This window comes from Lynx canadensis, chromosome E2 (genome assembly GCF_007474595.2).
Source record: "Lynx canadensis isolate LIC74 chromosome E2, mLynCan4.pri.v2, whole genome shotgun sequence".
In the NCBI taxonomy this organism is placed as follows: Eukaryota; Metazoa; Chordata; class Mammalia; order Carnivora; family Felidae; genus Lynx; species Lynx canadensis.
The window spans coordinates 19,598,051-19,609,852 of record NC_044317.1 but is presented as its reverse complement, the minus strand read 5'-3'; the positions used below and the strand labels follow the sequence as shown (position 1 = coordinate 19,609,852).

The 11,802-nt window shown below is 51.6% G+C and overlaps 1 protein-coding gene across 8 annotated transcripts in view; it reads right to left on the bottom strand.

Moving 5' to 3' along the window:
* TK2 (thymidine kinase 2) overlaps positions 1-11,802 on the bottom strand; it is a 32,878-nt gene that overhangs the window by 7,264 nt on the left and 13,812 nt on the right. For 7 of the 8 annotated variants that reach the window (XM_030298770.2, XM_030298771.2, XM_030298768.2 and 4 more), the window contains 3 exons: positions 4,292-4,380; positions 3,610-3,689; positions 1,158-1,238 (listed from right to left, as the gene is read on the bottom strand). In XM_030298770.2, the coding sequence (XP_030154630.1) occupies positions 1,158-1,238; positions 3,610-3,689; positions 4,292-4,380 (250 nt within the window). Of the gene's footprint in view, positions 1-683; positions 751-1,157; positions 1,239-3,609; positions 3,690-4,291; positions 4,381-11,802 lie in introns of all 8 variants that reach the window. The other variant, XM_030298769.1, reaches the window with a different exon arrangement.

The following is an 11,802-nucleotide window of genomic DNA, read 5'->3' as shown; positions in this document are numbered from 1 at the left end:
CTGGAAATTAAACACATGGATCACCGGGCTGCACTTGACCTCAACATCCTCCTCCCTTCACGATGAAGGGGGGAGAGGTAGAGACAGGCAGGATGAAGCGGGAGAGGCAGAGAAGCCCAAGGTCACAGGCAGAGAAAATGGAAGCATAAAAGCAAAACAGCACCTGGTTCTAGGTCAATTCATATTATCAACTGTGTTTTCACTTAAGAATCCACTACAGCTGTCCCTGTGGCCAGCCCACGAATGATGTTTTTTTTTCCCCATCATGTTACATTATCCAATCATAAGGGGGAAAAAATAGATTTTACTTCTTCAAAACTCCAGCACAGTAATATCTTACTTTTCGGCAACCTCATGGCCCGCAAGCACCGTGAGTAGAAGTATTTGAGAAGCCCAAACAGATGTCCCTCAGGCCATGCACCAAAGTCTGTGTGCGGCCCTCCCTTGCATCCCACACTGTGCACGCACTCCTGACAGTCTTAGCACCCATCTGCCTGCCTCAAGAAATTCAGCAGCAGCAAATCGGAAAACGAGGGGACAGGGAAGCAGGGAAACACGGATGGAGCGGAAATGGTGACACAGTTAGAAGTGGCGAGTGTCAGCAGGAGAAAAGGGGGCGGCTATACAAAGCCAACGTGGGAGCTCAAACACGTGAGTGGTGTGGGGCAAACAGTCCTACACACCTCAGCACCTCCTAAGGGCATCGCTGGGTAACAGCCCAGGACAGCAAGTGGTGCTCCTCCAGACGCCCTGGGTCACCAAGAAAGGGGGCAGTGAGGCTCTGCGCCTGCTATCCACTGAAGAAGGGACGGCTGCATCGCAAAGAGCCAGCTCAGCTCGAGTGCTTAAAGCCAAAACACACGTCTAGAGGCTTCAGCCATCGGGGACACTCCTTCCCTGGTGAGGCTGGATAAGTGAGATGCTACTGTGGCCACCGATGTAATGACACTGGAACAGGTCACCTTCTCTCAGGACTGTCCAACTGACTCTGAGACTCGGTCCAGAATGGGGACCGGGCCAGAGAAAGAGCCCTTTCCACCCTCCCTGCTTCCTCCTTCTCGATCCTCCAGCTATGAAAGAACTCATGCTTCCCCTGACTACAGAGTGGCTGGCATTCCCTGGGTCACTCCTCCTTCTAGAAAAGAAGGGGAACTTACCAGAACAGGGGCTGCCACAGGGAAAAGGCCTCCTTTGAAGAGCCACTCCTCATAGAGGCGGTGAAGAGCATCCAAGTATTCCTGCCAGGAAACACACACACACAGACACACACAGACACAGGCTGTCAGGAGCAGGGAGGGGGACAAACCTCTCCACCAAGGGTCTCAGGCAGGGGGGTGAATGTTGATGACCACAGGGCAGTGGCTTGGACAAAGGAGCCTACAACCGCTGACCTGGTCCAGGCGGACAGCAGTAAATGCAGCGGCTCCCTCTCCCAGCTCGGGCAGGGCAACAGTCAGAGGCTTCACTAGGGCCGTGGGCTCCACCCCTCCCTGCTCCACTGGTGCCTTACGCACACCCTCCCACCTCGCTTCTCACACTTCCTGCCACTTCTCCAGCAGCAGGGCCATCAGCTCCTTCATGGTGGAGCCCACAGCTGCCCCACAGCTGGACAGCCCAGCCCTGGGCAGCCTCTGACTCCTCCCCTCTGACCTTCCCTCCAAGAGGACAATGACCCTCACTGGCCTAGGGAATCCCATTCCTGCTGCTCCTACTCCCTAGATGACTTACAACCTGTGGACCCTCTAGACCATGAAGACCAACTTCATTTAAAAATTTTTTAATGTTTATTTATTTTTGACAGAGAGAGAGAGAGAGAGAGACAAAGCATGAGCAGGGGAGGGGCAGAGAGAGAGGGAGACACAGAATCTGAAGCAGGCTCCAGGCTCTGAGCTGTCAGCACAGAGCCCGACACAGGGCTCGAACTCACAGACTGCAAGATCATGACCTAAGCCCAAGTCGGACGCTCAACCAACTGAGCCACCCAGGCGCCCCATGAAGACCAACTTCAGAAAGCCCCACGAGGTGGAACCCAAGGGAAAAGAGGCCCGGACATGCCCCTAAGCCATTAGTGCCTCTGCACAGGCAGGACTGGACAGCACACACTTCCACATGCACAGGCCAAGGTGCTTTGGCTGCCCGTGACCACCTCCCCAAGCAGCAATTTACTGCCAGCCCGGAAGTTCTTAGAGAAACCGCACTGACACCTTTTCATCCACCACTGAGTTCTCCCTTGGCAACAACAGGTTTGTCCTATAGGCCATGTCAGAAATGTTAGGATAATGGCTTGGCTAATGGCTTAGAGGGACTCCAGACTTGTCATTTCTTCAGAACATCTGTGTCACTGCACAGAGTGGCCATGCCCTACCTTGGCATGGCCCAGCCCCACTCCACTGCACCCTTCACTCCTGTCTCTGGATTTCAAAGGAGCTGCCTAGAGAGAGGCCCATGCCTTCACGGCTGGAATCAACCTTTCTGGTGCCCAAGGAAAACAAGGCTAGGCAGGCCTCAGGAGCAGGACAGGTCTTCCAGGGCCCCAAGTCCAGCCCATCCTGAGCTCAGACCCCCATGACACCCCAGTAAATGCCTGCCAGCCTCTGTCTGTGTACCGCCAGAGGCATTCGTGTAGGGCATTCAGTTCAGTACTAACTGAGCAACTCCTAGGTGCCAAGTCCTGGGAAACATGCTGGGGATGCAAAGGGAATAAGATCTAATCTTAAAAAGCTCACAGTTTGATGATAGATGGGGAACAAACATACAGACAAATAGTTTCAGTATGCTTGTCCTTAGGGGTGTGATCATAATACACCCAGAGGCTAGAGGAGCACAATGGAGGGAAGGTCAGGGAAGGCCTGCTGGAGAAAGTGACATCTGAGCTGAACTTGGAAGGCAAAAGAAACCACCATACAGAGGCACATTTATGTAACTACATGGTGAGTGTGTTTGTGTGTGTGTGCCCCACCAATCGGGCAGTGGGGACTTCAGCCTAGACAGCGGCAAGGCACTGAGGGCTTATGGCTGGGAAACTGCATGAATGGCATTCTATACTGGACACATCACCCAAGCAGCAATGTGGAGACCAGATTTTGGAGGGAACGTGCGGAGTGAAGGACCAGGACAAGGAGGGCAGTCCAATGGCTACAACAGTCCTGACTACAGTCCATGTGGCCCTGAGCCAGGACCCAGAAGGGCAAGATGCTGGGCAAGTCGTAGAGAAGGCCACCGCCAAGCCCAGCACTGCACTAAGCACTGGGGATGCAGTGCAGGTGGGAGGGCACGTTCTAGCGAGGACCCAGAGCTGGGCCCAGAGGCAGGTCACCTTCAGGAGGTGGACAGGACGAGCCCTGGGGGCACCTGGACAGGGAGTGGAGAAGGGACGCCTCTGAGCACAGAAGGCGCCAAGCAATGAGTCCCGAGCCACAGGAAGTGAGGTCGATCTGGACTCTGCACAGGGTCTCCAGCCACAGAGGAAGTCAGAGTTTACCCTCCTGCATGCTCAGTTCCCGTTTCTTCCTCTGTGACAACAGCACAGTGACCTCACAGAGGGAAGGGCCGGGCTGCAATGGACATGGTTTCCTGGTCATTTTGAAGCAGGTTAAAGAGGGCTCTTACCAAGGAAATGACTGTCTCCTCCTCCCTGCATCTCATCTGTAACCTCTGATAACAGGTCTCAGGGGTGGTCCGGAGATAAACTGAAATTAAAAAAAATCATACATGGTTCTAATTACTTTGGTCATGGCTTGGAAGTCAAAGCCGAGGGGAGGGGGAAGGAAGGTGTGTGGGCAAGACGTGGAGAGAAACATCCGCCAGCAGCTCTGAGCAGAAGACACAGACCACAGCCAGCTCACAGCCCAACCACTAACCAGCTGTGTGGCCTGACAGGCATCTTGACCCTCATCCCAACTTTAATTTTCCTTCCATGTCACCAGCCCCACAGGGTTGTTCTGAGGCTGAATGAGCTTCCACGCATACACAAAGCTTAGCACAGGGTCTGGCACAGTGGGTCTCAGTAAATGCCCAGATCCTGTCCCTCCTCCTTCTCATATAAACTGGAAAAAACAACATCAAATCACAATGGACCAGGGGAGAGCAGCTTGAGTAACAAAGCCCAGGGAGGGTGCTTCTATAGGAGGAACCAAAATGCCCCCAGATTCTGTCTGCCATTGGACAGAAGGCTGAATTGGTGTGGGAAAAGAATCACCAGTGGTTAGGGCCCCGCCCACTGTCCCTGCTGGTTGGCGGTCCAGCCAAGTGCGTCCTCACTGGGGGAGGAAGGTCGGGAGGGGCCTCTCACCTATCAAATCAATGGACACGTCGATGTTCCTCACAATCCAATCAAACCATTCTGCCAGAATCACATAGTCCACTTCAGGCATCTTCCCACTATAATGAGAGTTATTAGGGTTTTATTCATCAGAAGGACCTGTGGATGGCTTCCGTATAAAGGGCATGACCCAGGGCACAATGGTATACCGCGATCCATGTGACATTGGGCCCGAAACACCTCGGACCCTCCACCGCTGGGGCACAGCTTATGGTCTAATGCAGCAAGAGTCATGGAACTGTTCGATGGGAGAGCTCATTTGGGATCTGAACTACAGGCAGAGAAAGGGACTCTGAAGCCTGTCCCCAGAGAACAGGGATAGCACTCAGTTTGGAAGGTGGAGCAGCAAATCAATTCCACCTCTAGAAGTTTATTTCGTGGAAATAATCATGGATGTCCACCACAGCACCCCCCCCCAAAACAATGAAAAGCGAAACCTTGGCCCATTGACAGAACAGTTTGGATAAAGAGTTAGTATCCAAAGTCTATAAAGAACTTATCAAACTCAACACCCAAAAAAACAAATAATCCAGGGAAGAAATGAGCAAAAGTCATGAGTAGACACTTCTCCAAAGAAGACATCCAGATGGCTAACCAACACATGAGAAAATGCTTAACATCACTCATCATCAGGGAAATACAAATCAAAACCACAATGAGGTACCACCTCACACCTGTCAGAATGGCTAACATTAACAACTCAGGCAACCACAGATGTTGGCGTGGATGTGGAGAAAGAGGATCTCTTTTGCACTGTTGGTGGGAATGCAAGCTGGTGCAGCCACTCTGGAAAACAGTATGGAGGTTCCTCAAAAAATTAAAAATAGAACTACCCTACGACCCAGCAATTGCACTACTAGGCATTTATCCAAGGGATACAGGTGTGCTGTTTCAAAGGGGAACATGCACCCCCATGTTTATAGCAGCACTGTCAACAATAGCCAAAGTATGGAAAGAGCCCAAATGTCCATCGATGGATGAATGGATAAAGAAGATGCGGTACATGTATACAATGGAGTATTACTCGGCAATCAAAAAGAATGAAATCTTGCCACTTGCAACTATGTGGATGGGACTGGAGGGTATTATGCTAAGTGAAATTAGTCAGAGGAAGACAAAAATCATATGACTTCACTCACATGAGGACTTTAAGAGACAAAACAGATGAACATAAGGGACGGAAAGCAAAAATAATATCAAAACAGGGAGGGGGACAAAACAGAAGAGACTCATAAATATGGAGAACAAACTGAGGGTTACTGGAGGGGTTGTGGGAGGGGGGATGGGCTAAATGGGTAAGGGGCATTAAAGAATCTACTCCTGAAATCATTGTTGCACTATATACTAACTAATTTGGACGTAAATTTGAAAAAACAAAAAATAAAATTAAAAAATAAAATTAAAAATAAAAAACATTAAAAAAAAAAAAACTTAAAAAAAAAAGTAGCCCATTATTTATTCAGGTCTGAGTGTTCCAGGGAAACCTGACCCCACCCCAAGCTTCTGGGGAGGCCCAGTTGGTCTAAGGGAAGTACTGTCCTCTCACAAGCTGCACCAATCAGTACAAGGCATCCCCTGGTCACACGGGCCCAGCCTGGGCCAGTGAGACATGAGGGAGGCCTGCAGGGGTTGATAGAAACCATGCTTTCTCACACTCAGAGGAAAGCCACTGGCAAGACACCTACTCTGGCTAGCAAGTGAGAAACCTGGTTCTGCCACAGCCATTTCGTCACCATGGAGGAATCATATTGAGGATATGAATGAGACACAAGAGTAGGAAAACAAGGCTGGAGCCACTGAATGAAACCAACCCTGCCTGCCATTAAGATAACCACTAATGACCTCATCCTTCAGGTTACTTGGAGCTGGGTTTCAGTTAGTCGCAGCTCAGAGTATCTGATTTCAGGAAACCAAACCACTCTCTCTGCATGTGTTTTCCTTCACTGGGAAACAAAGTTTCATTGTCCAGAACAAAATTGACTCTGAGGGAATGAGGGTTTCCCGAAAGCAAGCTGCTAATCGGCCCCTCCCCTTCTCCACTAAAACACAGACCAAATAGCCTGAAGGCACAGAACAGACTAGCAACGTAGGGCTGTGGACTAGTGAGTGGGGCCAGAGGCAGAACTGCCCAGTGCCTCCCAAGTCACTGATGCTTGCTGGACAGTCAGGTGTCATACTTTGCCCTGCAGAACTTCACATGTGTCTGCAAGGCTCAAGGCAGATTTTGCCAAATCCCAGAGCTGGGAAGATCCCGGAAGCTGGAACTGCTGAATTGAGTCACCATGCAGAACATATGCAGCACAGTGTTAACTGAAAAACCAGACCAACACTACCAGAAAAAAGGGTCAGGATGTGCATGGAAGGACGCAGAGACATGGGGATGGGGCTCACATCTGCGGGAGTCTCTGGAGCCTGCCTGAGAGCCACTATTCCCCTGGAAATCAGTTCCAGATAATCTCAGGATACTTCCTGAGGGGCACAGGGACCTCCTGGTCCCACCCCAACCCAGCCCAAACTGGCAGCTTCCCCCCACAGACAGGAAGAAGGATATCCCTTTCCAGCGTTCTCCTGGAGAGGTCCTCCATGGGGGCAGCCTCCCTGCCAGCCGGGTTGGCAGGAAGACCTCCAGGAAACCCTTCCGAGATTGCTGGGAGCACTGTGCTAGGGGGTCCAGGACAACCTGTCACTGGCTAAGCTGAGTGAGGAAACAGAGGCCTGGTTTCTGTTACTCTGAGGAATGTCAGACAGCAGGTGCTGCTTTATCCATATTCGCAGTTTTCCTCCTGGAAATTCTGCCTGGCTCCTCCTGTGTCTGCCTCTAGATTGGGGCACCCAGCACCACCAATAAGCCACTGTTTTAATTTTTTTTTTTAATTTTTTTAAAAATGTTTATTTATTTTTGAAGGAGAGAGACAGATAGACAGAGCATGAGTGGGGCAGGGGCAGAGAGAAGCAGACACAGAATCCAAAGCAGGCTCCGGGTTCTGAGGTGTTAGCACAGAGCACGAGGTGAGGCTCAAATTCACGAACTGCAAGATCATGACCTGAGCCAAAGTCAGACACTTAACCGACTAAGCCACTCAGGTGCCCCCAAGCCACTGCTTTTATTTCCACAGAACATACAGTGGGCAGCGCCTCTCTACAGAAAATTCAACCACTTGACTCCCCAACAGTGGAATGGGTGGAATGAGAGGATTTCGTGGTGCCGTCCCCTTACCCAGGGTGGCAAAACCGAGGTCTTGGATCCACACGAATCCTGCTGGCTGTTTTGCTTGGCACAGTTTGCTGCTATCTTCCTCCTGAGGCCCTCAGAGGCCCCAGTTTGCACAGCACAGGCTGGAACAGAAACCTCTCATTCACATGCCAGTCTCCCTGTATACATGATTGTCTCTTGTTTTCACAAGACCTTATATGATCAATTTTAGTCCCAAATTTGCAGATGAGGAAAACTGAGGCCCAGAGCAGTGAAACACACCTCAGTCTGAGCAGGAATTAAAGCCTGGCTCTCTGTGGCCCCAAAACTCACATGCTCTGCATTACATCACTTGCCCTTCCTGTCTGTCAAGTGAGGGGGCTGTTCTGGACACTCCTGTGTCTCTGTGGCCGCAGCTGGAGGAAAGGCACAGCTCTCAGGGTCAAGACCCAGGCCTAAGTCCCCCTTTGGACCAGAGCAGGGATAGAGTCCCAGCCCCTAGGCCAGCTAGGGAGGTAGGTGGGCCTGCTTACTGTTCCAAATGCAGGGTCTTCATCAATGTCCCTGATCTGCAACCCCAGGCGAGTCAGCTGTCACTTCTCCAGTTGGGCCCCACTCAGTTCCCCTACTTCTTCGAAAATGCCAACCAATCTAGTAAAACCTTGGCATTCAATTATTCAGCCCACAAGGTTTGGGCCACACAATTGCCTGCGTGGCCACTTTAGCTACATGAGTCCTTCTCACCACCTTCAGCTTTTCACTTCAGCGCGGTGCCCAGGCCTCACAAGTGCCTGTTCGTTAAGGAGGCTATGTAACTGGAATCTTCCTCTTCAGCAATTAACACCATGCTCTCACACCCCTAGCAGCATAATTGCACTCACATCCTGCCTGCCCCAAACTCGCTGCAATGGGGGGGGGCCAGAAGAGGCAGGTCTCTCCCTAGGAGAGCTCCTTACTTGTTCAAGGTCCAAAAGGCAAGGATACCTTCAAGAAATTTTGCTTTGGGGGATGCAGAATGCCAGTATGTGGCCTGGCGTACTCCCTTCCACCCAGCCCCCCTCCCCAAGGTTGCAATGGCTTTTAAGAAAGAGAAAAGGTTCAACCCCAACACCGAAGGGGCAGCAGCAACTTGTACCCGTCCCCATCAGTACACATCAGGAAGCTTTTTCCTGGAGCACCTGAGGATGGGGGAGCAGAAAACTCTCAAAACATCTCCTTTCTCAGTAACACTTCACTGTGGCTGACCCACTACATCAAGGAAAGCTGGGGATGGACGGAGAGCGACGGAGAAGAAAGCCCACATTCCACGCTACCTTGCTCTCATCACCTCGTTAGCTCCGGCTACAAACACTCCAATGTGCCCCCACACAGAAAACCTTTGGCCTATGGCTGCACCTGGCTGCACCTTTCCTGGCCCAGGAATAAACTTGGAGACCCTTAAAACAAAGAGAACACAACAAAACCCCCAACAACTAAAACTTGAAACAACAAATGTGAAATGGACAAACAGCAAGGAATGCAGGAAACAGGACCCCCAGCCCCTGCACTGAAGAACTTTCACCAGGGCGGACTGCCTGCCCCCAAGAAAGCCTACAGGACTGGGCTCTTACTCTCCTGACCCCAAGGAAGCCACAGAAACAAAACTCTCGAGGAAAAGGGCTGGGCACTAGAGCGGAGAGCTCTTTGCCGGCTGGCTGCAGGCTTCTTCTAAAGCCTTGTGCCTCCAAGTGTGCTCCTCCCAGGATGGTGGCCACCTAGGGTGCTTGTTATAAATTCAGGTTCTCAGGCCCCACCCTGGACTCAGCAAAGCAGCATCTACATGTTAACAAGATGTACAGTGATCTCTGGGAGAAGCCCACTATAAGGCCTGGGTGGAAAGAGGCAGAGGCCTGACTCGCCTGAGTAGACTCCTCAGGGCCTCCAGCCAGTCTGAAGCCTCTGGCCTTAAGGAGAAAAATCTCGATGCCTCCCACGGCTCCCTCATAATTGCTCCCCACACAGCAGGGCACAGGGCAGCTCCCCCTGCTCAGTCACCCGCCTGGTCAGGAAGGAGCATGGGTCTTCTGAGCCCATCTCAGTTCCTACTCTGCCAAACAGGGTCCCCAGTACCTACACCACAGGGCTGCCCTGAGGACTCAAAGAGGAGTATGAAGAACCAGACAATAAATGTGGCTCCTGGCCTGCCCTTCAACCACTTGAGCAAACGCCCTCATTTCCAGGGAACACGGATAACCTGGTCCGGGTCATAGCTGAATCACCCGCACTGTGGAGGTCCTACTCAGACCCCCTCTCCTTGAGTTCCCCACCTCCAGAATCTGGGGACTCTAGGGTACGTGGCTGAGGGAGGAGGTACTCCAAACCACATGCTCAGTATGGTGTTTGTTACAGATACAAACAGAAGAACAGAGCAGAATGCAAAATCCATATGAATTTTTAAGATAAAAGAGGGGACTTCAAAGCAACTTCCGGTTTGTTAGTGGGCTTCTTTGGGCTATATGGTCTGGGAGGGCAAGTGGGGAAGCAGCCACCTGTGTGAGCATTCCTTCGCCTCTGGGAGGCTTCAGTCAAAGGGTTTGAGGAGCACCACCTTCTCTGATTTCCCTGAAACTGAAGTGGCAGATGGCCTCACCCCCCCCCCACCCCCCCGCAGGCTGCCACAGTGTTCCCAGCAGCCTCTGGAGTGCCCAATGCCATGCACCAACCAACAGCTTTTAGCCTGAATCAAGTGATACCAGCAACCAGCCTTGAGGTTCCAACGAGGTCTTCAGGGGAACCCACGTTCTCTGAAGGTTGTATGAACTTGAAACAATTAGATCCCGAGAACAGAAACATGGACACAGTAAATTTCTCCTGTGGTTCACTGTCCCACCGAAATCCTAACCACAGATGCCAGGCATTCTGGGAGGGCCAGGGGAGGGGTAAAAATGAAGCTAACAGGGCAGGAAAAGAGTTTAAAAAAACAAAACTAAAAGCTATGGTCTTTTCCTACATTACCCACAAAACAGCCAGGGCAAGGCCCACGTTTTCTGGACCTATGACCTCAACCACAGCCGCAGAGATTAGGAAATCAGAACCACCCATCAGAAGTGCTGGAATGAACAACTATGGGCATGAGTAACCAAAGCCCATGACATCAGCTAAAACCACCTGCTGGGACAGGCAGAGACAATGGCTCCTGGGGAAACTCACTAGGCCTCGGGCAGCCTGCAGGCAGGGGCTGGGGGGGTTAACTGGCAAATTTGGCAAAGATCAGGGTAGACAAGGACCTACATAAGAGGCACAAACCCTAAACTAGGCAACTGTTCCATAGGCTCTCTAGATGGACAACAGGAATTAGAGATAAGAAAGGCTCAGGGAGGTTTAGGAACTCGGCTGTGTGCACAAAGACAGCAAATTCCAGAGCCAGGATGGGATGCAGGTGCCCCGAACTCCACACCTCACTCTCTCCCCTGGGCCTCCGGTCATTCCATTCCAGGTTACCCACTTCAAAAAGAGCCACTGGCTGCCACACAGAAATGGCCAAGCTGACAACAAGTACAAAACAGAGAGCCTCGTCAGGTGAAGTCCCACCCTGCTGCCCAGGGTCCATACGTCAGAGCAATAAACAAACACCAGCAGGGCTTCTCTATTCTTTCTCTTCTCTCCTCTGCCTGTCCTCCCTCTGGCTAAGGCACTGATGAGCAGGGAGCAAAGGAAAGTGTAGTGGACACCTGGGCTCCACTGAAACCCCAGGCAGCTGGGGGAGGATGGGGCTCTAGCATCAGGACCACTCCTGCTGGAAGGCTGGGGGACAAAGCCATAGTCATGACTTGCCCTGGCTGCTATCCTGACTCATGGCATGAGTCTAACGCTCGGAATGGATGGGAGCAGAAGCTGTTGTTTTGGGGGCCACACAGGCAGACGGGCACAATACACACCAGCTCGGGACCAACAGAGAAGCCTTTTTAGTGGTCCCCTCAAAGGAGAGGATGTGAAACAGCTGGGGCCAGAGCCTGGGAAATGTGCCAGGCAGGAGACCCAAGAATGGCTGCAAGTCCCATTGCCCAGCAAGAGCTCACGATATGGCCCAGGTGCTGGCCCCACGCTGTGTGCATGCTAGGCAAGTATACCTGCCACAGGGCCCAAGGAGCTTATGGTCCAGCTGGCGGGGGTGGGCAGGGGAACCACAACAGACAACTGAACAAATAAACATAGACAAAGTTGAACCATGTGTAACTGCCATTTTGTGGGTCAAATTTGGTCCAAATTAATACTTTCATACAGTTCAACCTGATCAGAAGTTGTCTCA